Genomic DNA, 26,541 nt, shown 5'->3' with positions numbered 1-26,541 from the left:
GTTCATAGTAGTAAATAAGTTCCTGGAGGTATTCAGGAGCAAGCCCGTGCAGTGCTTTATAAGTTAATAAAATAATTTTTAAATCAATACGGATTTTAACTGGGAGCCAATGCAGGACTGATAGGACTGGTCTAATATGCTGAAATTTTCTAGTTCTGGTCAGAACTCTGGCTGCGGCATTTTGAACTATTTGAAGTTTATTTAGATTCCTATTTGAACATCCTGACAGTAGTGAGTTACAGTGTCACGGTACGGCGGCCCCCTACTGGTCGCCCCCGTCTACAGCAGCAGCTTGTCCTGTGGGTGTGGCATTGTGTTCATCCCTCAGGTGGGCGAAGCCCGCGATCCGTCTCACCTGAGGGTCGTTTGTTCGTCTATATATGTCTTGTCTTTGTACCAGTTGACCGCTGGTTATTATATCCTTAATTCGGATCAGTTCACGGGTTTTGGTTTGCGCACTTTACATATTAAACCATCCTATTTCCCTGAGACTTGGCGTGATCCCTTCCATTTAATTTCACTCACCCTGCCCGTCACATACAGTAATCTAATCTGGAGCTAACAAAGGCGTGCACCAATTTTTCTGCATCATCCTGTGATAATGCATTTCTTAACTTGGCAATGTTGCGGAGATGTAGAAAAGCTATCCTAGTAGTATTATCTATGTATTTATCAAATGATAGGTCGGAGTCGAGTATGACGCCTAGGTTTTTGGCTACTGTGCCAGGTGTAATGGGATAGTCTGTGAGATTAAGCATTAGATCTGGAATTTTCTGTTTTGAGGCCTTAGGGCCCAGGAGGAGAACTTCTGTTTTGTCCTCATTAACACTGGGGTGGCCCTACCTTAGCCAAAAGGCTCTCATCCCTGCCACGTGCCAGAGCTTAGCCAGAAGGCTAGGGTTGGCAGGTGTGATAAGCCCTTCTTACCTCCAGTGTTATGTAAATGAGGCGTGTCTCTGGTTTAGGTGGTTGCTGCTTCAATACACACCTTTGGCTGCCTGCCACAAGAGACTGCAAGCTTTCTTGCAAGAAGTCACAAAGTGAGAAGAAGTCAGAAGTCACAAACATAATATTTGAATTATAGTGACATATAAGTGGCATATTGATTATTCAAAATGGCACAGATTTTTTTAAGGAGGAAGTTTAGAGGCATCCATCTCCTACACAGACCTCAATTTTTCCTAAACTGAGTTTGTCATCAGGTTTGGCTGATGTAAAGTTGAGTGTCATCTGCATAGCAGTGAAAATTGACACCATGTTTGTTTATAACTGTGCCCAATGGTAGCATATATAATGTAAATAATAGTGGTCCTAAAATGGAGCCTTGCGGGACCCCATATTAACTTTTGTACATTTGGATGGAATATTATTGAGCTCTACAAACTGATAGCGATTTGTTAAGTAAGAGTAAAACCATGAAAGGGCTGTGCCTGAGACTCCAACCCAGCGTTCTAACCACTTTAGCGGTTATTCTCACAGTCTATGATAGACTCAGACACTATATACAGTCTTTATTACAACACACATCCTTACACAAACAGTCTGAACAGTCATGAACAATATGCAGTTGACATCCGGAACATTTGAAGTGAGGTAAGTTTCCTTATAAGTAATGAAATCCAACATGGTTTAACCTAGAACTTTGGTTCATATGTAACAACAAAAGTGACAGCACATCATAAACCAAACTCCATGTGCTACTGCAGCACACTGACACAAAGGGCGGAGTGGGTGTGTGTGTGTCTTGTTTACTTTTAATGTTTTTTAAATTTTTTGTTTTTATAAACATTTCTGAATATCCCACACTAACTCTACAACTCTGTAAATTATGAACTGAAAAATAGGAATTTGAAGAATATTAGTTTTTTATGACTGCTAACATGCGTTTCCCTATACTTGAGATACATTTTCAAAACTCTAAACACAGCAACACATTTACCTCATACAAATAGCCAAATAGTTAATATCCTGTTCAAAAACGCATTCAAATACCAACCAACAAAGTTTTCTCTTTATACACCAACTTTGTTAAAACACAGCAAACCTGGTTCAGTATCTAATCATTCTTTCAAATTATTATATTTGCTTCTCTCTGACCCGGTACATTACTGTACTTCATTTTATTTCATTGATCTATATGTGCAAGAAATGTGTATTACAGTTGTCACGTTGAGGACCCCGGCCCCTCCCTTTTGGGCGTGTGTTTACGTAGTCTACGTGCATCGTCTGCGTCTGTGGATATCTCGTGGTGATGGCTATGTCATGTGATAATCCGTCTCACCTGTGAATCGTCTCGTAATCACCTGGGGTTAATGTGGTTTGTCTATTTAATGTGCGCTCGCGCAGTGTCCTGTGCTCGTCGTTGTCTATGTCTGCACGTTGTGCTGCTTGTATGACTGTTTATCGTGCGCTATTGCGCAATAATCGTTATAAATAAAAGTGACGTCTGTCGCCACAAGAGGGATTCGTGTCTCATCCTTCACCACGACCCCATCGTCACAGAACGACGAGCCGCGAAGAGACACCAACATGCCAGGCTACGCCACCCGGCATAAGAAGGCGGATCGCCCCAGCAAGCGGCACCACCGCTCTTCTTCCTCTCCCCCGCGCCGCAAAGCCCAGCCGACTCGGGCACAGCTCATGCAGGACCCCGAGTGCGCGTACCTGCTGTGCGCGGCTCGGGAGACATCCATACCCGAGCTGGCGGAAGAATACCGCCGGACAGCGGCACAGGTGTGGGAGGAGAGGCACCCGGCTCCTTCCCGGGAAGGATCACCCATACGGGTGAGTAACCCCGAGCTCCACGAGGCGTCGCCACCAGAGGGCGTGCTCGTAGAGGAGAACCCGCCGACGCTGGCGCAACTGGAGGAGGACCCGGTGTGCGCCTTCCAGCTGGCCTCAGCCCGGCGGCTAGAAGAGAGGGAACCCGAGCTGGCAGAGTCCCTCCGCCAGGGCGCGGTACGAATTTGGAGGGAGCGACACTCCCCTCCATCCCGCGTCCTCTCGCCTCTGAGGGTGGGCTCCTGCACCTTCGGTGCTACCGAGTCCACCCCAGAGAGCGAGTTTGGGGAGGTGGACTCCGAGGAGGAGCAAGAGGAAGCGGAAGAGGCCTACCCTCCCTCTCTGTATGATGCTTCCACCGTTGACTATGGCGGGGAGGGGGAGGAATCCTACCCCCCGTCGGTGAACGACGACAGTGAGGAAGAGGAGGAGCAAGAGGAGGCGGAAGAGGCCTACCCTCCATCCCTGTATGATGCCTCCACCGTTGACTATGGTGGGGAGGGGGAGGAATCCTACCCCCCGTCGGTGGAAGACTACGGTGAGGAGGAGGAGGAGTCAGAGGAAGAATATCTCCCTCCGCCCGTGGAGTCCTCTCCCACCGTCGAGGAGGGGGAGGAGTGCTCCGACGGCGGGTACTCCGCCTACCCCGCTGGAGACGGTGAGGAGGAGGAGGGCTCGGACAGCGACCTCTATTCAGAGGAGGAGGGCAGTCCGCCTCCCTCCGAGTGTTCCGTGGGAACTGTGAAGGGAGGGGGCACTCCTGGGGAGACCACGTCCTCCGGACCTTCCAGGGCCAGCCCCATGGACTATTCCCGGGGTGAGAGCCCGGCCAAGTCTATGGAAGGGGTCCTGGAGGGCGAGGAGGAGCTGATGGACTATGAGGAGGAGCTCCCTCACGCTGCGCCTGGCAAGCCCGCCAGCTACGCTGCCTCGGACACGTCCGCCCGCGGCGTTGCACCTGGCACGTCCGCCCGCGGCGTTGCACCTGGCACGTCCGCCCGCCGCGCTGCCCCTGGCACGTCAGCCCGCCGCGCTGCCCCTGGCACGTCAGCCCGCCGCGCTGCCTCTGGCACGTCAGCCCGCCGCGCTGCCCCTGGCACGTCAGCCCGCCGCGCTGCCCCTGGCACGTCAGCCCGCCGCGCTGCCCCTGGCACGTCAGCCCGCCGCGCTGCACCTGGCGGAGAGCCCGCAGCAAAGGCAGGAGGAGCACCGCCTACCGCAGCGCCTGCAGCCCCAGCAGCTCCGGACCTCTCTCCCCTGCTCGCTCTCCTCCTGGCGCGAAGCCTGGCGCCCATGTCGTGTGTGTGTGTTCCCGTGTTTGTCAGTCTTCCCCTTTGTGTGCCAAACCCGTTTTTCCCTCTTGTGCCACTGTGTGTGAGCGTGCCTGTTTGTGTGTTTGTTCCGTTTAATGTGTCTTCCGTCTTTTCCCCCGTCTTCCCAGGGAGGGTGTTCTAGGCGGTCCGTGGCGGACGCTTCACCAAGGGCAGTCACCTCCCAGACGCAGGACTGAGCGCGTCGGATCCGCCCATCGTCGTGGGTTCGGGGCACTCGGTCCTGTTGGCACCCCGGGACGGGTAGTGCCCTTGGAGGGGGCGTCTGTCACGTTGAGGACCCCGGCCCCTCCCTTTTGGGCGTGTGTTTACGTAGTCTACGTGCATCGTCTGCGTCTGTGGATATCTCGTGGTGATGGCTATGTCATGTGATAATCCGTCTCACCTGTGAATCGTCTCGTAATCACCTGGGGTTAATGTGGTTTGTCTATTTAATGTGCGCTCGCGCAGTGTCCTGTGCTCGTCGTTGTCTATGTCTGCACGTTGTGCTGCTTGTATGACTGTTTATCGTGCGCTATTGCGCAATAATCGTTATAAATAAAAGTGACGTCTGTCGCCACAAGAGGGATTCGTGTCTCATCCTTCACCACGACCCCATCGTCACAACAGTAATAGCTTTTCAGCTGTCTTTGTTTTTGCAGAACTTTGCATTTTATACAATATTTAAGGTTTTGAACCTTAGGTTTTCATTTTTGACATGCTGTGTGCAAGCAATTGTAAATAAGACAAAAATTATCCATAATTTTGTTATTGGATAACCTTGTGTGTATAAAAAACATATTAAGCAATATAGAAGCACGTAAAATGACTGCATGTTGTGCAAAAATAACATGAATTGTACTAATTGTACAATACTGATGTACTGAATACTGATGTTGTGTTTACTGTGTTTAGAGTTTTGAAAATGTGACTACAGATTGGATAATTTTAATAATTTTACCATGGTACCATGCATAACATCATATGAGACTGTTAATACACCTCACAAAAATCTCACACTGTTATTCACTTTTACAGTGGGACCGGGAAGCACAGGAGAGCAGACGGATTGGTGAGTATGAGAGAAGCAGGACTGGGGTCACTGCAGGACTGTGGTGATCTGTGGTGTGTTTTGTGGTGTTCTGTGGTGTTTTGTGATGTTATGTGGTGTTCTGTGACGTTCTGTGATGTTCTGCGATGCTTTGTGGTGTTCTGTGACATTCTGTTGTGTTCTCGGATGTTCTGTGGTGTTTTGTGGTGTTCTGTGACATTCTGTAGTGTTTTGTGGTGTTCTGTGGTGTTTTGTGGTGTTCTGTGATGGTCTGTGACGTTCTGTGGTGTTCTGTGGTATGTTCTGTGGTATGTTTTGTGGTGTTTTGTGGTATTCTGTGACATTCTGTGATGTTCTATAGTGTTCTGTGATGTTCTGTGATGTGTTGTGGTGTTCTGTAACATTCTGTTGCGTTCTGAGATGTTCTGTGATGTTCTGTGGTGTTTTTGGTCTTCTGTGGTGTTCTGTGATGATCAGTGACGTTCTGTGGTGTTTTGTGGTATATTCTGCGGTGTTTAATGTAGAGACCACTGTAATTTGTATACTGGACATGATTTTATGATTATGAGTTAAAAGTTTAGTTTATGAGTTAAAGATCATGTACATGTTATTCAACCTGAGCTTTTCCCTCATTATGTACTTTAATTATTTTTATTACATTTAACCTGCTCTCCATGAAGTCATCATCTATCAGGTAAGCCCTGGTCAGGTGGGGGAGGGAGGGACATGTGAGTGATCTAGCGTGTGTGCAAGGGTGTGCGTGTGTGTGTGTGTTTTACATATTTGAATGAACATTTTGTGTTGCTGCATCTGCATCTGGCCCTGCCTTCAAAAATGTAAATGTACAAAAGCATCATTCTGTAGTGAATGAAATGCAGAAGGTTGTATAAATAGATCAGGATGTGACATCATTTCCTCTTTCATGTGGGTGGTGTTGGTGAGTGTTGTGGTGTTACTGGTAAACAGGACCACACTCCTGAACTCTCTCCTTTCTCTCTCTGATCTCACTAATGTCCCTTCAGCTCTACTGCAGCTGCTGGAGATCATGAGCTGCTGTCTGACCACGAGGCTTTTAGTTCACGTCCCTCTGCCCTGATGGCAGAAGATTGTAGTTACCATGACTACCACACAGTCTGGGTGTGTCAGTGAAGCTGTTCCCATTGTACATACAGGCCCATTATAACAGTTACAGCAGTAGGAATGATGGGGTAACAGTAGGAGCCTCTTTACCCCCCAGTCTGGACACAACTGCCCCCTCTGCCCCTGCAGAAACTCCATCCCTGGCTGCCTCCATCAGTCCTTTATTCTGTTAGAGGTTCAGTTTATCAGGGAAACAGCTCAACTCACACACCAGAGTGTCATGGACCTACACTCAGAAACTACAGTCTCACACACACAGTACAAACCAGAGTAACACACAGGAGGATGATTTAATCTGTTTATTTACACCTGGTTTATACACCCATATTACCTGTGTGACTTATCACAGGTTTAATACACCCACATTGCCACAAAGCTGTGTGATTTATTACAAGTTTAATACATCCACATTACCACAGAGCTGTGTGATTTACCACAGGTTTAATACCCCCATATTACCACAGAGCTGTGTGATTTATTACAGGTTTAATACACCCACATTACCACAGAGCTGTGTGATTTATTACAGGTTTAATCCACCCACATTACCACAGAGCTGTGTGATTTATCTCAGGTTTAATATACCCACATTACCACAGAGCTGTGTGATTTATTACAGGTTTATTACACCCACACTACCACAGAGCTGTGTGATTTATCACAGGTTTAATACACCCATATCACCACAGAGCTGTGTGATTTATTACAGGTTTAATACACCCATATTACCACAGAGCTGTGTGATTTATTACAGGTTTAATATACCCACATTACCACAGAGCTGTGTGATTTATTACAGGTTTAATACACCCATATTACCACAGAGCTGTATGATTTATTACAGGTTTAATACACCCACATTACCACAGAGCTGTGTGATTTATCACAGGTTTAATACACCCACATTACCACAGAGCTGTGTGATTTATTACAGGTTTATTACACCCACACTACCACAGAGCTGTGTGATTTATCACAGGTTTAATACACCCATATCACCACAGAGCTGTGTGATTTATTACAGGTTTAATACACCCATATTACCACAGAGCTGTGTGATTTATTACAGGTTTAATATACCCACATTACCACAGAGCTGTGTGATTTATTACATGTTTATTACACCCACACTACCACAGAGCTGTGTGATTTATCACAGGTTTAATACACCCATATCACCACAGAGCTGTGTGATTTATTACAGGTTTAATACACCCACATTACCACAGAGCTGTGTGATTTATCACAGGTTTAATACACCCACATTACCACAGAGCTGTGTGATTTATTTCAGGTTTAATATCACTCACTGTAAATCTGATCAGTCTGTACTTTGTGATTTGTTACAGGTTTAATATACCCACATTACCACAGAGCTGTGTGATTTATTACATGTTTATTACACCCACACTACCACAGAGCTGTGTGATTTATCACAGGTTTAATACACCCATATCACCACAGAGCTGTGTGATTTATTACAGGTTTAATACACCCATATTACCACAGAGCTGTGTGATTTATTACAGGTTTAATACACCCATATTACCACAGAGCTGTGTGATTTATTACAGGTTTAATACACCCACATTACCACAGAGCTGTGTGATTTATCACAGGTTTAATACACCCACATTACCACAGAGCTGTGTGATTTATTTCAGGTTTAATATCACTCACTGTAAATCTGATCAGTCTGTACTTTTACTGTGTTTCTCAGCTGACTGTATTCTGATTGTGTGCTACCAAACACAGTACGGTGAGTCCCCGCTTAACAACGCGTCTGGTTAATGACGGACCGGAGTTACGACCGACTTTTTTTTTTTTCGAGCGGTGCGCGGAGGAGCAGTGGCAGCACAGTGGAGTGTTGTTGTGGAGTGTAGTGGAGTGTTGTTGTGGAGTGTAGTGGAGTGTTGTGTAGTGTTGTGTACGATAAGCTGAGGTAGCGCAGCCTCCACCGCAGCCCATCTCGGCAACGCGATCGCTCTTTCTCACGCTGTAGGCACGCACGAGAACTGTATTTACAATCAAAGCGTATCTAAATCAAGAGGTTACACATAACGACGAAAACAAATACAGACTTTTCAGTCTCTAACCCCGTCGTTAAGCGGGGACTCACTGTATCAGTTTACAACAGCTACAGTCAGCAGGGTCTCCACACTTAATAATATCAGCTCTCAAAAATGGTCCTTCATATAACACACAGTATGACATCATGGACCTTTCACTCTGTTTAATTCACTTACACAGGGAGACAGAAGATGGACAGAAGAGGAGAGAATGAAAATGGAGGAGTCTGCTCTGCTGACTGGTGAGGAGGAAAATAAGAACTTTTGTGCAATGTGATTTTACTCATATAACTACTCTTATACTCATAATAGTGTAGTTATAACTAATGTAGTTTAAACTGTGGTTATAAACACTGCAGTTTATATTGTTGTTATAACCACTGTAGTTAGCAGCTGTAGTTATCGTGTGGTTTTGAGTGCTTATAGGATTTATAGATATAGATACAGTTTTTCTCAGTCAATTTGGTACATTTCTCACATCATGGTTTACATTGGCCTTTCTCTCGCTTCCGGGGTCGACATTTCCGGTCTAGACAGTTCTGTGTAAAATCATTTCCGTTTGGAGCGTTTGTACTTCTGCCATGGCGCAAGTGACTAGCAAGTGTTTTTGCAGCATACCGCTCTGCTCTAATTCCAAACAAAAACAGCCTTATTTGAGTTTCCACTCGTTCCCAGCTGACGAGGAACTCAGAAAGAAGTGGTTGATAGCCATTAGAAGGAGTGAGGGGCCGAATTTCCAGGTTATTAGGAACAGCACGCACGTGTGTAGCGCACATTTTGAGCTGCAAGACATCTACGTTATGGCAAAGGGTAAAACGTGGCTGAAGAAAGGTGCTATACCGCGTCGTTTCAGCTGGACTCGGCCAGCGAGGCAGTCTGTGTACAGCAGAGTGAAATTCCGCCTAGAGGCTTTCCGTGCAAATCAAGTCTGTCTGGGCTTTGGGTCTAGAGCACACACACACACACACACACACACACACTATGCTAGGATACCATAATCGGACACATAATTTTGTATGCTATAATACTAGAAATGGGAATAATCACCAACCTCTTGGAATGTTTTGTACAAATATGTGTGCCTTCAGGTGTTTGGTCAGATTTGTTGTGTTAAGTTAGGTTTATACTTTCGCGAGTGACCGTAGCGCGTGCGAGTTCGCACACCTTGCTCGAACCGCTTGTCCGAAACGATATGTGGTAGTGTAAAGAAACACCCATCAACAACAGGAGAAGAAACATTTACCTGACCAGTTTTAATGTTGCTTTGTTTCAGGTTTGAAAAGTGCTGGAATTTAGATTAAAGTGCTTGAAAAGGCTTGAAACAAATAAAAAACCGTGAGCTTTGACCTCTAGCTTGTGTGGTTCCTCACTTTTTTTTAAGGACCGGTAGCACCGAGCCTTTACACGGATCTCCTTATCTACAACATTGGACACTGAACACACAAAATCATAAGACACAATAATGCAGGCACTTATAATAGTACAATAAAACACATGCTTTATTTAAAAATAAGATAAACAGTTTGATGAAGGCATAAATGATAGAATGTTGAGTGAGCACGGAGCTAAGACGCTAGCTAGGCATGCTAGCTAGTTAACTTGGCTAAACTAAACTACAGAACTGGATCCATTTACCTTCATAATCAAAAATAAACCGCTTGAAAAAAACTTGTATCCTTTATCGAGTTTTGCTCGTTTGGTCCTCGATAGCTCCTCGACGGTTCTGGCAACATCGTCCTGCCTAAAGCGCGGAAGGTCAGCCAAAGATGCAGAGTAATAAAACGCATCCATTCTCGTAGCGGTGCTGCAAACCGGAAATAGGTTTACACATCACCTCGCCCGAAACTTGACCCCTCCTCCTTGCGTGAAAAAGGCTTATTGGCATCACAAGTGCATTTCTCAAAATAGTGCCCACAGCAAAACTCAATGAAATACTTGCAAAAGCACACACTTCACTCAAAATTCTTTGTATTTGCCTCAAAAGCAAATATTTAGGTCAGTCAATTTGTCAGTGCCATCAGAATATCTAGTCTGTGTGCCATTGCCTATGAACAAGGCAGTCAAAATACTTAGTCATGTTGTCAGTGCAACTGTAAGTCACAGTCAGTGCAGACTGTATATTCTGATGGAAACTAGCTAAGCTTTTGATTTCAAGAACGCTGCACATTCTGTAGTATATCAAATACATGTTACACACATACAAACTTACACGGAACACAAAGTTACACATGATTATATGTGGAAGACTGATAGCAAGAAATTGGACTGGAATCAATATTGTACAGCAATATTGTTTGACTGTATTGTTTACACTGCAATTTGTTGACAAAAACAAACTGATTTAAATTCAGAAAAGACAGACAACTGACTGGAAAAACTGCAAAATTAAGAACTTAACTAATAACTTAATTAATAACTTTACACATTCAAAACAACCTGAGCACATACAGCCTTCTCTTGTTGAGGTGTGAAAATGGAACCTCAGCCCCCTATAAGCTATATGGTATAAGAATGCAAAAATTCAAAACTAAAAATTGAATAACGTCAGAATTTGTCAATGTGCATTACAGCAGAGAGCACATTTCTGAATTTACATACATTTTCTCTATGAAATGTTGAAACACAGTTGTTCTTCTAATATTCAGCTGCACCCAGTGACCAGCTTCAGCCATTGTAAGACCATGACGTAAAACATGGTCTACAATTGTTGCCCTTATTTCACAGTTTTGTCCCCTCAGCCTTATACCACAGTCTTTACCCCTCTACACCACAGTCTTACCCCTGTACACCACACAGACTTATCCCTCTACACCCCACAGTCTTACTCCTCTTCTTGGCTGTTCACTCTGTACATGGCCTTATCTTTCCATTATGAGACTTTGTGATACTGTTGTTAGGGCTGACCGCAGAGTCGCTCCTCCTGTTGCCACAGGAGGGGACTCGCGAGCCAGTGCTCGCTGCCGAGCCAACACTCGTTCGTGGACCAGCACTCGCGTGCAGACTAGCATTATTTCGCGTACGCGTTCTCAAATAAGTAATCAGCGAAAACCTGCAGCCTTTCTCCTCTCTATTTTAGGAGGATGGCTGCAGAGTCTCGTTGCTGAGTTGTTTGTTGCCATCACTATGCGCATTCAGTCAGCCTCTTGTCGCTCATTGTTGTTATATTTACCTTATTCAGTCGTTTCCAAGTACTTTCACTGAGGTTTTCTTTTGCACTTTTCCCGCATTCCTTTTGGCAGAGGTCTCAGTTCACTGCTTTATTTTGTGATTGGCATTTGGTTTTTTCCCGGTTCAACATTTCACGCGTTGTGTGTTTGCATACCAACGTGTAACAACTGCAGTGTTTAGCGTCTATAAATGTTTGCCAATTACAGTAAAGGTTCATGAGACGCACCTCTGACCTATGGTTGAGACCATTGGTTGTTCTTTTTTTTTTTTTTTTTTGGGCCCACCTCCACCCCCCCATCTTTGGAGGACAACTTTGTTTTAATATCAAATAATAGATCAAATAATAACAATTCTGTATAATAAAGTGATGACAATTATTGGGGTTAGGTGGACCATGAGAGGATAGAATATAGAAAGAAAAGAAGGGAGAGAGAGAAAAAGAGAAAAGACAGAGGGGCGGGGAAGGAAAAAAACATACATACATATATACAAATATATACATATATATACACACGCATATATATATAAAAAAAAACCAACCAGCTCAAATGACCACTGCAAAGTAAAGCAGAAAGTGTACCCAAGACATACAGCACAAATGACTGATGTATATGTATGTATGAATGTGTGTTTATGTGCAACACAAAAGTGCAACATAGGATAAATGTACAGAATGTACTTGCCAGCGAGGGTAGAGAGCTGCGACAACTTCCCCCCAGAGGCCAGAGGTAGGCAGAGAAAGGCCCGGGAATCCCACCCGCCCACGGCCCCCCCAGGAGCTGTGGAGTCCCAGGGCCGCACTTCCCAGTGACCCCCGCACGCCCGCCCCAGCCCGGGAAAGGGAGACCCCGGACAGCGCCCCCCCAGCCAAGGAGTGTAGGTCTAGGGGAACCAGAGGAAACAGAGCCCCCCCCGCCATGGGCCAGTAGCAAAGCCCCAGCGCCACGCGCCCCCGGGAACCACCCCCCACCCGGCAGGGCCCCCTTCCCGCCGAGGAGTCCCGCGCCACCCCGGACCACAACCGCCCCCACGCCGGAGCACCAATCCAGGCCCCGGAACCCCAAGGCACCCCTCCTCTGGAGTAGAGCAGTAATCACAGGGGAGCAGCCGGGAGAGGACCGGGCACAATAAGCTCCAGACCCAAAACCAACCGGCCCCACACATACACTCTTGCTTACATTCACCCCCATATATACCCCCCTATGTACCTGCACACTACCCCTTATATACACCCTTACCATGTATACATCTACACCCATCCTTATACACATACGTATACACACATACACCCCCAAACTCACCCTCATATGTAGACCCTCACATATCTACACCTACACACACATGTACATTCACCTCAACATACATTCCCACACACATTCACCCACACCCATATGCACTTTTGCGGACATATATACCCCCACATATGTACTCACACATTCACCCCAATATATACACACGTCCCCATATCCCCCCACCCAACACGTACTCATCTACCTATACCAACAGAGACAAGGACAAAAACACACATTCATCCAAACTAACACACTCTCTGCGGCGGGGGCAAATGGCCAGCAAGGACCGGCAGCAGCCCCAGGACGCCACCAGCCCCGCCCCACGCCAGCGACCCACCCCCTGCCCCCGGCAGGGAGCAGGAAACGGGTGAAGGAAGGCCTTCCCACCCCTCCACCCCCAGTGCTGTGTTGTGTGTAGATGTTGGTGTATATGCATGTGTGGTAGTGTGTGATACTATGGTGCAGTTAAAATTGAGGGGACAGGTGCTGGGACAAACGTGGGCAAGGGCCCAGGCCACTGGACAATGCGTGTCCACACCGTCCCCTCAAAGGCCCTCAATGTCTAAAGTGCAGTAAAAACTGAGGGACAGACAGTGGTGAGGAGACGGGTGAACCTTGGCAGCAGGCCCACCTCGTCAACCTCTGGGTAACATGCCTGCCCCCCAGGATCCTAAATGTAAAAGGACTGTGTGTGTGTGTGTGTGTGTGTGTGGGGGGGGGGGGGGGGGTGGAAATGCGTAGGTCCAGAGGAAATGGTCCTCTGGAATAGGAGAGCCTGCTTGCTAGCTGGCTCATTAGGCACCGAGCTTCGCCGCCCCAACCGGAGGCAGGGAGCGGCCAACCCGGGGAGACTGGGGGGGACATCCCACCCCGTCACCATATCCAATCCCGGCCCTCACCACCCCCACCGCCGAGAGTAGGCATCCTAAACACATACTCTCACACACGTATACCCCCACACACGTTCATACCATATATACATCTCCACACACATTCCTCCCATATGTACACCCACACACATTCATCCCATATATACATCTCCACACACATTCCTCCCATATGTACACCCACACACATTCATACCATAATACATCTCCACACACATTCATCCCATATGTACACCCACACACATTCATACCATATATACATCTCCACACGCATATACACCCGCACACCTTGTGCCATGTGCACATCTCACCCATGCAGGCACTCCCCACCATACCTATCGCACAATTGGCACAATTGGACCAATGGTTGTTCTAAGCCTTCACAAATTTCCTTTCTTACTGTAACTGAATGTTCACCTGCAAAAAAATTTTTTATTTTTTTAATTCAAATTAGTAGGGGTGACCTGCAATAGTCGCTGATTCGACTATAGTCGACTATACCCCCTAGTCGACTATGAACGTCATAGTCGAATGTACCATTCTAACTGCATGGGGGTGCCCAAGGATGCAGCTAAGCATTAGTTGTTACATTAAATGTCTTTGTTTTCGTTATATATAGCCTTTGTCAAATAAAATCATCCTAATTTCTGTTAATAAATATTTTAAAATGATTTTTGCGCATTAACAATAGGCATATTCCTTACTACACATTAATAAATCACACCCTGCTGTTGCACAATCCAAACGAGCGGAGCTGAACATGCTACAGAATACGCAGCATCTGCAGAGATTATAATGGCTACTAAAAAACTTCAAAAGTATTTTGAAAAAGATAAAGATGAATCAAACAAAGTAAAGTGCAAGTTATGTCATCAACGTCTTTCATTTTGCACGACAACAACCAACATGGCATATCATTTAAAATGGGTAAGGCAAAAAAAAACAGTTCAGCCGTTTGTCGTTTCGGTCGTCTCGTCTCGTCTCGTCGCTGTGTGTCTTGGCAAGTAGTCCTATAAACATTTTTGTTGTTTGCTTTTAAACCCCGTTACTTGAACCTTTCCTTATATTTTTTTGCTGTTGTGTGGCAATTTTTAAATATTTTCAGGCAGGCATATTTTATTTAAAATATTTTTGACATTTTGCACAGTGCCTGTCTGACAGTTCGATACGCGCAATGCGCACTGACGGTTAATGTTCTCTAATGTTCTCAATGACCAGCGGTCAACTGTTACAAAGACAAGACATATATAGATAAACAAATGACCCTCAGGTGAGATGGATCGCGGGCTCCGCCCACCTGAGGGACGAACACAACACAACAACAACAACGACAACTGCCGCTGTAGACAGAGGCAACCAGTAGTGGGCCCGCCGTACCGTGACATCAACAGACAATCCGTACAGCACAATTTGATAAACATGACATAAGCAATTGATAATGTAAAAAACAACAGACAATTGTCCATGTCCATTTGCAAAATGTACAAAAGCATTTGTAAAATGTTAAACACAATGAGAAATGACAAGGAGACAAGGAGATATGGAGATTGAACAGTTTTGAGAATTTCAATTCTGGTCTGAGAAATGAACCAAATGGTCTGAGAAAACGTGTAATACAGGGGGTAATGTGATGAATAGATGGGGTTCTAGAGATAATACAGGGGTAATGTGGTAAATAGATGGGGTTCTAGAGATAATACAGGGGTAATGTGATGAATAGATGGGGTTCTAGAGATAATACAGGGGTAATGTGATGAATAGATGTGGTTCTAGAGATAATACAGGGGTAATGTGGTAAATAGATGGGGTTCTAGAGATAATACAGGGGTAATGTGATGAATAGATGTGGTTCTAGAGATAATACAGGGGTAATGTAGTAAATAGATGGGGTTCTAGAGATAATACAGGGGTAATGTGATGAATAGATGGGGTTCTAGAGATAATACAGGGGTAATGTGGTAAATAGATGGGGTTCTAGAGATAATACAGGGGTAATGTGATGAATAGATGGGGTTCTAGAGATAATACAGGGGTAATGTGATGAATAGATGTGGTTCTAGAGATAATACAGGGGTAATGTGGTAAATAGATGGGGTTCTAGAGATAATACAGGGGTAATGTGATGAATAGATGGGGTTCTAGAGATAATACAGGGGTAATGTGATGAATAGATGTGGTTCTAGAGATAATACAGGGGTAATGTAGTAAATAGATGGGGTTCTACAGATCATACGGGGGTAATGTGGTGAATAGATGAGGTTCTAGAGATAATATGGGGGCAATGTGGTGAATAGATGAGGTTCTAGGGATAATATGGGGTAATGTGGTGAATATATGAGGTTCTAGAGATAATATGGGGTAATGTGAATAGATGAGGTTCTATGGATAATATGGGGGTAATGTGGTGAATAGATGAGGTTCTAGAGATAATATGGGGGTAATGTGGTGAATAGATGAGATTCTAGGGATAATATTCTAGAGATAAATCATTGTGTGTTGTAAGACCTGTTTCCCTAAAGAGACGCTCCAGCTGGCACCCTGTGTTTTTACGCTGACTTAGGTGAGATGACAACCAAGGAGCTGAATGAATGAGACAGTGTGGGTTTTTAATGGAGCAATTGAGTCAAGTAAAGAATGAAATTAGTATTATATACTGATATATGATTTATATTCATGAAATCATCAGTATTATAGTGATGAACCATATCATCAGTAGTAGCAGTGTTATGCAAGAAGGAGGAGGCACGACGAGCGTAGATCGGTGCAACAGAGAACATTTAATTAAACAAAAAACACGTTGAAGCTCCATGCGGAGTGCAAGCATACACGGACACTCTCGCACAGGCACGAAACTTTAGACAAAGACGAGCACAAGACACTGCGCGAACGCACATTAAATAGGTGATTAACACAGACCCTCGTGATCTCTAGACAAGGCACAGGTGAGACTACAAACACGCTCACGAACAACCCACACCCACGGAAGTACATACATGGACATAACGACACGCAGACAACGTAGCGGCACGCCCACAGGGAAGGGTCCGGGACTGTCACCGTAACAAGCAGAAAGATGTGGCAGTGCAGTTGTGCGGAGTTACACCAGAACAGCAGACCAAATCCAAAGTATATCCATTAGAGCATTTTGGAAAATTACAGTTTTTTTACAACTGCTAACATGCGTTTCCCAATACTTGTGATACATTTTCAAAACTCTAAACACAGCAACACAAATACAAATAGTCAAATAGTTAATATCCTGTCAAAATATCAAAAGCGCATTTTCTTAACTAACTACCAACTCTGCATTTCACAACGCAAACAAAAGTTTTCTCTTTATACACCAACTTTGTTAAAACACAGCAAACCTTGTTCAGTATCCAATCATTCTTTCAAACACTAGCACATATTCTCTATTCGAGATGAACATAGTCAATCACTGCACAACCACTATCAAAAAACTAACATTTGATGGCAATACAGAAACAGTATTACATGTAATATTTTACTCTCTCCCAGCAAACATCAGACATTTTACAGTAACATCTGTTGTTTCCTTAATCAGTTCATTTTTACTGTAATCCGCTTCATTTGGACTTTTTATTTCAAATGTACATTTTTGGTAACATACTGTCTACACAATGAGTGATATTTACTGTTAGGTACTATATGGAATGTAGATTAGACAAAAAAGGAGTCAGTAACTGTAACGCAGGACGAGGCACGAAGACACAGCAGTTACTTTAATGATAAACACTCAACGCGCAGATAGCGCACATTTAAGACCACACACACTGGCGAGTGACACTCACGCGAACGCACATTAATGTAGATTAGACAAAAAAGTCAGTAACAGTTTTGCAGTAAAGGTTATTTTACTGTATTAGGGACATTACTGTAAATTGTGGCCATATATTATCCATTATATTATCCAAATATTACCATAATTGTAAACATAATTAGCCATGGTCCCATATGTGTAAAAATACACATATACAAAAAAAGCCACACAAGGTTAAAAAAACAGGATACAAAACTGAAAAGTCTTGTTAGGTGTAATGTAAATGGTCTTCAGCAGTTGACCACATGTTTTCATCCACATCATATCTGATGCTGGCCCTTGCCATGCACCTGGGATAGAAAAGCTTGGTATGCCGTATACACCCCTGGCAGTCTTTGTCACGTATGGCCACGCCCCCTCCCCTAGCTGTCACTCCGGATTCCCTCGTGTCTGTGTTCCTTGCCCGTTTGTCCCGCCCTGCTCATTTGTTTTGATAATTCCCTATTGTCTGCCACGCCCCTGTGTCATTGCCGTCACCTGTTCCTTGTTATCAGTTCTTGTTTTATAGCCCCTGAGTCTCCCTTGTCCTTTGTCGGTTGTTTTGGATGTTTGGTCATCTTGGTTGTTCGTGGTGTTTTCCAGTCCTTTATTCTGATCGCTTGTTACCCGTGTTCTCTGTGTCTCCCTGCCTTGTCGGTGTTTCCCTGTTTACGTCATGCCCGTGTTTGCCTATTTCTCTGACTGCCCTCCCGTTATGAACCCGGACTGGTTTTCGGACGACGATGATGGTATTCCCTTGAATAAATCTCACTCTTCTCAGCATTTGTGTCCGCCTCCTCGCTCCGCAGCGCGAGCTGCGTTACAGTCTTCAGCTAAAATGTCTCTGCAGCCGGGATCTATTTCATCCGGGAGGGACATTTGGTAATTGGGCCAATGATCATACACCTTCCACCTCCAGACTGAAAAAAGTTCCTTAGTGGGGTTGAGGAAAGGCGAGTAGGGCGGGAGGAAAAGGGACATCACTCTTGGATGGTCTATAATCTATTATTATTAATCATATTGTGATGACATGAGAATGACAGAATGCTACATTGTCACATCACATCTTCTGGAACCAGTTGTTGGTAGAGTTCATTCAAAAACGAAAGAAGGAGGTCAATGTTAGGGACCAATCTGGCATTTGTGAAGGACCAAACCAGCACTTGAGATTGCAGGACAAATTGTTATATTTGCTCCTCTCTGACCCGGTACATTACTGTACTTCATTTTATTTCATTTATCTACACTGTAAAAAATTTTCATGTAAAATTACAGTAATTAACTGGCAGCAGTTTCACCAGTATTATGCCCTATTTTTACAGTACGGATACTGTAATTACAATTACAGCATAATACTGTAAACAAAATCTACACAATATTACTGTATTTTTTAAACCTACAGCAATTTACTGTTAATTTCTGTTACAGCTAATTCTTGTTTATTCATAATATTACTGAAGAACACTTAATTCTGTATTAATTGCATAAATGTCTTCTAGGTAACTGTAACTCTGTATACAAAAAGAACAATTCAAAGGGCAGCGGTAGCTCAGTGGTTAAGACATTGGTGTTGCGATCCAAAGGTCCCGACTTCAAATCCCCCCCTTCTCCAAGCTGCCACTGCTGGGCCCCTGAGCAAGACCCTTAACCATCAATGGCTGGGTTTAAATTTATGGCATTTGGCAGACACCCTTATCCAGAGCAACTTACATTTTTATCTCATTTTTATACAAGTGAGCAATTGCGGGTTAAGGGCCTTGCTCAGGGGCACCTCACTCAAGGTGTAGGAATTGAACCCACGACCCTCCGGTCACAAAACCAGTTCCCTAACCACCAGGCCATGACTGCCCTTAAAATACTCAAGCAAGTAGAAAAAAATAGGGAAAAAACTCAGGATTTTCTAATCTCCCAGCAGCCATTGCTAATTACAGTTAATTACTGTGATTAGGAAATGCTCAAAAGGGGGCGCTCCAATTACAGTAAAGATACCCACAATGCTTATCAGTTCACAGCAACTTCCTGTATATGAAGTATACAGTAGTTTACTGTCAGATTTTCCCTGTAAATTTACATCAATTTGTTACAGTGTATATGTGCAAAAAATATGTATTACAGTAATAGCTTTTCAGCTGCCTTTGTTTTTGCAGAACTTTGCATTTTATACAATATTTAAGGTTTTGAACCTTAGGTTTTCATTTTTGACATGCTGTGTACAAGCAATTGTAAATAAGAAAAAAATGATCCAGAATTTTGTTATAGGATAACCTTGTGTGTATAGAAAATGTAAGCATTATAGAAACATGTAAAATGACAGCATTTTGTGCAAAAACAACATGAATTGTACTAATTGTATAGCCACTGAAGACTGATGTTGTGTTCACTGTGTTTAGAGTTTTGAAAATGTGACTACAGATTGGACAAACGCACTTCAGCAATCGTAAAAAACGAATTATATTGTTGCAATCCAAAACTGTACAAGCACAATGTAAAATCCTTAGTAGTAATGTAATTTACATTGTCCATATGTATACTGAACTCACCAAGCAAAATAACAGGAAAATGTGAACAGAAAAATGTAAGAAATGCTGAAAAAATTAGCATGTACTCACACACATTAATATAATCAGTTATACTAACAACAGACTTAAATCTACACTTGGAAATAGTGTTATTTTAGAAGAACAAGTCCATGGAGTCTAATGTTCTTGGCGTTGGTCCTCAGAGAGAGTCAGAGAGTCCACATCTCCGCTACTGGAGGGAACAGTGCTCATAGCTTTACTCACAGGGGGATTAGGGTTCTTGCCTTGATCTGGGTAATCCAGACATAATCCCCAAGTGAGTGAGGGATGGGAGGGTCTATACCTGGACACCAGTGTTTTACAGTCTTCACAGTGATGAGACCTGTTCAGTAGCAGGAGATGCAGATGTTTCTGAGATTCAGTCTTTCCAGATGTTTTTCTCTTTTGTAATGACAAAGATCTTCTGCACAGGAATAAGTTATGATGTATTAAATAAGACTGTTAGGATGTATTAAAACTGTATTATTACATTGTAGTTTGTACAAAATGGCTTTTCACAAGCATAGTTTTTGTTCTTAGTTAAAAGTTAAATGTCGTTTATTGATTTGATATGTTGATTATTACAGCAAGACTTAACTTACTTAGGTTTTAAAATTTAACATACTGATGAATTGATAATCTTAATAAATCTCCCATGTCTGTATCATTATTTCAGAGTTTAAAGAGGGGAGGTTTCCTGGACCTGCTCTGAAGAACTTAATGACCTTAATGAAAGGATGGAAATCACAGGAGGATCAGCTAAAGACTGAACTGGAGCAAACAGACAAACAAACACCCAGTAAAGGAGAATTAGAGGAAGAAGAAATTACACAAGAGGAGAGAGAGAGCATCAGTCAGATCAGAGTGAAGATGAGAGAGATGGAGGAAAGAATAGTGAGAGAAAGAGTGGAGATGAGACAAAGAGAAGAGCAGGAGATGAGAGACGAAGTGAGGGCTGTGGTGGAAGCTCTGAGGAGCTCAGCAGAACCAGTGGAGGAACTGAAAGAAAGGATTAAAAAGCATAAAAAACTAAAATATAGATGTGAGAAAAAGTTATTATCAGTGGACAGAGATGATGAGAAGAGGAGAGAACTGGAGAGAGAACTGGAGAGAGAAGATCAGCAGATGAAGGAGGCAGAACAGGAGCTGAAAAGGATGCAGGAGGAGAAGAGAAACATGGTGAAGAACCTCAGACTGGAGATAGAGAACAGAGAGAAGACTGCAGCTACAGCAGTAAAGACAGACAGACAGCTGATCAGAAACCTGCAATTACCGAAGAACATACTCAAAGAGGTGGAAACCAGTAAAAACCAACTGGAGACACTGGGAAAGGAACTACAGGAGAAGAGCAGCCAACTCCAGGAGATGATGATCCTACTGGAACAACAGAAAACTGAACTGGCAGAAAAGAACAAACAGCTTGAAGAGAAAGACAAGCAGGTTGAGGAGAAAGACAGATTTCTAGAGGAGAAAGACAGACCTCTAGATGAGAGAAGCAGACAGCTGCAGGAGAGGACAGACCCAGACCCACCACTTACGAGAAGACATGGCAAAAGTTTGTCAAACAGTGAGTAATTTGGTATTTTCAAAAAATGAGGCTTGTTATTGTAAATATGCCATATTTTGTCAATTGTGATTTTTACACCGCAATCAATCCTTGTCCTCCACTTTTAACCCATCTGTGCAGTTAGACCACACACACACACACACACACTAGGTGATTACTAGGGGGCTGTGGATCACACATGCCCAGAGCGGTGGGCAGCCCTAGCCCTGCGCCCGGGGAGCAGTTGGGGTTAGGTGCCTTGCTCAAGGGCACCTCAGTCATGGCCTCAGGTCTGGGAATCGAACCCACGACCCTCCGATCACAAGACCAGTTCCCTACCACCAGGCCATGACTGCCCCAAAAAGTATGGAAATTAGAGTTCTATCACCTTGATCAAGAAACACACAGTCTTAGTGAAGTTGATCAGAGACAATGAAAACAACTAACTTGCCACAGAAAGAGACATGTGATACTGCAGAAGGTCAGGCAGAACTTCCTTGCGCTGTAACAAAGGCCCTCTTATACACACAGGACAGAGAGCTGGAACTGAAAACCTAACATAGATGTTTTTGTAACGTTGAGTGCTGAGGGAAGGACGAGGCACGAGTCTGACCTTGTACAGGCTAACGTCACTTTTATTTCAACACAAAGTAGCGCGGACAGCGCACGCATAACACTTACACATATGACGTGGACTGACTCAAACAAAGGCGAGCACGGGACACTGCGCGAAATAGACAGACCACATAAGCCCCAAGTGATCACGAGACGAGCCACAGGTGAGACTGATGAACACACTCAGACACAACCACGCCTACGAAGATCCACAGATGCAGACGTCTAGACATAGACGACATAAACACACACCCGAAGGGGAGGGGTCAGGGGCTGTAGCGTGAGAGTTTTATTAATTCAAATAAAGTGTAATACTATTTGAAAAGTTTCATTAGCACATTCAACATGATAAGCCTTAGAAGCAACTGAAGAATAACATCTGCTACTGTAACGGACGGACAAGGCGGTAGTGACGCAAACGCAAGATTTGAATATTTGATAATAAACCCAGCTCAGTACAAATCAAGGGGAGAGGAATAGTCAAAAATCAGACTCTAAGGACAGGATTATACCAACACAAGTACAAAAGACAGGGAACAACGTGACCACTTAGGACATGTAAGAACAGGTACGACAGGTATTAAATGCAACTAATATAAAGCTAGTGGGAAAACAGACAAACGAGTTAAGACCTAAGGCATAAACGTTACAAGAATCGACGAAAATATAAAGAACAAACATAGAGCAACTAAACATATCAACAAGCAATTCACAGTACGGGGAATATCAGAATACACGGGAAACAGGCAGAACTAATAACATGGATGATGGAGAAACTACGAGACATAGGCGAAAAGGCAAACCAGAATTAAATACACTGGAGAGAGAGTGTGAGGAATAAAACACTTACAGGGAAAGACTTACAAAACTATTGAGGAAATAGCAAGGGTGAAACACAACCAACTAAACACAACATAGAGAGAGCACTAGACACGACGGGGAATAAATACACAGAAACACCAGGAATAAACGAGACACAGGTGAGTAAATATAACAGGGGCGTGACAGACAAAGGGAAACTATGGAAATGGCGAAAACAGGTGGGGCTCCGGAAGATGTGACTTAGTCCATACTACTACAGACCCTAACCTAGTGAGTATTGAGGCCAAATACAAGTTATCCTTTCAAAATAGTTCCTCATAGTCTTTCACAGATTATTTTAATAATGCTCATGTGTTACTCTGCCTTCTGAATAACCTGATCTCAATTCTGGCTGGTTCTGCTGTATTATAGTGAGTGGAGAGACATCAGGCTCAGCAGCTCCACCCAGGAAGAGTAACAGTATGGAAGAATCTCCAAACAGTACGGGATTAATAGAGTTACAAATAGAATCTTGAGGATTTATTAACACCCAGGTTGCAGTAAAAAAAATCTGTGTAAATTTCCAGTGAGTGGAGAATCCTCCAGGTCAAATTCTCCAGTACAGGAACCCGTACTGGACCAACAGAACACCGATCTGGCAGAAAATAACAAACAGCTTGAAGAGATAGACCAGGAGATTGAGGAGAAAGACAGACTTCTAGAGGAGAGAAGCAGGCAGCTGCAGGAGAGGACAGACCCACCAGTCCTAGTCAGGAGAAGATACAGCAATGGTTTGGAGTTGCCAAAAAGTAAATAATTTCTTATTAAATTAGCGGTTTAAAGGTATCACAACAAGGATAAATTTTAAGCAATAAATTAATGTACAAAATAACAGATTAGCTCCATGATATCAGTTATCTGTTAACTCCAGACTCAGCAGCTCCACTCAGGAGTACAAAGAGTTAGCCAAATCCTCCAAACAAGTCATTAATAATAGTTCATAAAGTGTCTGTAGTATTCCTCTGAAAAGTACAATGACCAAAATGCTGAGAAATATTTAATTGAATTATTCATTCATTCTTGTTCTTTTCCAGTGAGTGGTGAATCCTCCAGTCCAGACTCTCCAGTGCCGGTTCCTGTACCAGAACTCAGACTGGTGCTGCTGGGGAGGACTCGGTCTGGGAAGAGTGCAGCAGGAAACACCATCCTGGGCAGAGAGGAGAGGAGCCAGGCTGCTACATCTACACTCCCCAAGCAGAGTGAGAGCAGACAGGGGGAGGTGGCTGGGAGGAAGGTGACTGTGGTGGACACTCCTGACTGGTTCTGCCCTGAACTCTCTCTGGAGGAGGTGAGACAGGACGTGGGACTCTGTGTCCATCTGTCTGCCCCAGGACCCCACGCCTTCCTCCTAGTTATACCAGTGAAGCAACTTGCAGGAGAGGAGAGAGGGATGCTGGAGAGAATGGAGGAGATGTTTGGAGAGAGATGTTGGAGGAACACCATGATCCTCTTCACTGTTACTGAGGAAGAGCAAAATCCTGAACAGTTCATTCAGTTAGGAAACCAAGAGGTCCAGACACTTGTGGGGAAATGTGGGAACAGGTTTCACTGTCTCAACATTAAGGAGAGTGGAGATGGGTCTCAGATCTCAGAGCTGCTGGAGAAGATAGAGAAGATGGTGGAAGGAAACAAAGAGAGATTCTACAGCAGTGAGATTTATCTAGAGACAGAATCTCTGATCAGAGAGATGGAGAGGAAAATCCTCAAGGAAAGAGAAAAGAAAAAAGCAAATGAAGAAAGAGAAATGAAAGGGAAACTGGAAAAGGAGATGCAAGACTCTCTGAAAAAGATAGAGGGAGTGATACAAGGACACGAAGGAGATATCAGACAACTTAATGATCGAACAACCGAACTGGAGAGAAAGATGAAAGAAGAAAAGAACGAAGAAATAAAGAGAGAACTGAAACGAGACCTTGACAGAGAGGTAGACCAACGGATAGAAATGGAAGAAAAGGTAAAGAAACTGAAAGAGAAACGAGAGATGGAGAGAAGAGGAATGGAGGAGAGACACAGACAGGAGATGGAGGAGATCAGGGAAACATATGAAGGAGAGGCCAGGGTGGAGGCAGAGAGGAACCTCATGAAGATAATCCTGCCTGAACTCCAGAGAAACATTTTGGTCTCAAAGTCCAAGATGCAGGAGGAGTTTAACAGGCAGATGGAGGAGAAGGACAGAGAGCTGAAGACACTGAGACAGAGACTCTCAGAGCTCAGAGAGACTCACTCATTGCCTGAGGAGGTTTATGAGAGAACCAGGAAGACCAGCTCAGAGAAACCAGTTCCACCAGCAGAACGGGGATTCTTTCAGATGGTTAGAGACTGGTTCTACTAATGAAAGGAGAGTACAGGAACACAGATGCTGACACAGACTAAACAAAGTCACACACATACACACACTTTAACTAACAACACACACACACACACACTAAATACACACACACACAAAACACAGACACTGCAAAGGATTTTCTATACATATATATATATATATATATATATGAGGACAACTTTGTTTTTATGTACGGATCAAATGATAACAATTCTGTATAATACAGTACAATAGTGATAACAATATTTGGGGTTAGGTGGGCCATACAGGAGAAGATAGAAAAGAGGGGGAGAGAAAGTAAAAAGAGAAAAGACAGAAGGGCAGAAAAAAACAACCAGCTCAAATGACCACTGAATTGGTTCACCAACTGCTGCTCCTAAAAGAAGAGCAGAAAGTGTACCTAAGACATACAGCACAAATGACTGTGATGTATGTGTATGTGTGAGTGTGTGTGTTTGTGTGTTTATGTAAGTGCAACATAGGATAAATGTACGAAATGTACTTACTAGAAAGGGTAGAAAGTTGCGACAACATTCCCCCAGAGGCAGGCAGAGAAAGACCAGGGAATCCCACCTGCTCGAGGCCCCCCCAGAACCAGTCGTCCTCACACATACACTCAACCTCATATATACATTAATCCCCATATATACACCCCTACATACATACACACAACCGCTTATATACACCCTCATTATATATACACCTACACACATACATACACACACACACACTCACCCTCATATAGACCCTCACACATTTATACACCTACAAGCACATGTACATTCACATTCACCCACATCCATATACACTATTACGGACATATATACACACACGCAGGCCCGTTGACAGTCTTGCTGGGGCCCGGGACAAGAAAGTTTCATGTGCCCCCCCCCCCCCCCCCCCCACACGTCATTTGAATTTCTTCTGTAGCAGACAATACTTGTGTTAGGGCATATAGTATATAATATAGCCACACATCAAAGCTGTTTCTGACAGCAGACTGGTTTATACGCGAGCGGCGCGAGGGTTCGCGCGAAAATGACGTAATCGCAGTGGCACCGCCCGTGTGCGAGGGCCTTACGCGCTGTCGCTTCACGAGGTTGTGCACCTCTTG

General features: G+C 44.0%; 1 protein-coding gene across 2 annotated transcripts; it reads left to right on the top strand.

The window, feature by feature from the left end:
* Window positions 1-21,603: 21,603 nt before the first annotated feature.
* LOC143518397 (uncharacterized) lies at window positions 21,604-25,561 on the top strand. Of its 2 annotated transcripts, XM_077010861.1 has the most exons (3): window positions 22,014-23,539; window positions 23,626-23,847; window positions 24,133-25,561. In XM_077010861.1, exons 1-3 carry the CDS (start codon window positions 23,521-23,523, stop codon window positions 25,428-25,430), a joined length of 1,539 nt encoding a protein of 512 aa, XP_076866976.1. In that variant the 5' UTR covers window positions 22,014-23,520; the 3' UTR covers window positions 25,431-25,561. The 2 variants fall into 2 exon arrangements, with proteins under 2 accessions (XP_076866977.1, XP_076866976.1); XM_077010862.1 differs by lacking the exons at window positions 22,014-23,539; window positions 23,626-23,847 and adding an exon at window positions 21,604-21,643.
* Window positions 25,562-26,541: the final 980 nt, after the last annotated feature.

Source organism: Brachyhypopomus gauderio, chromosome 7 (genome assembly GCF_052324685.1).
Source record: "Brachyhypopomus gauderio isolate BG-103 chromosome 7, BGAUD_0.2, whole genome shotgun sequence".
Taxonomy (NCBI): domain Eukaryota; kingdom Metazoa; phylum Chordata; class Actinopteri; order Gymnotiformes; family Hypopomidae; genus Brachyhypopomus; species Brachyhypopomus gauderio.
This window is presented reverse-complemented; position numbering and strand designations above follow the sequence as displayed.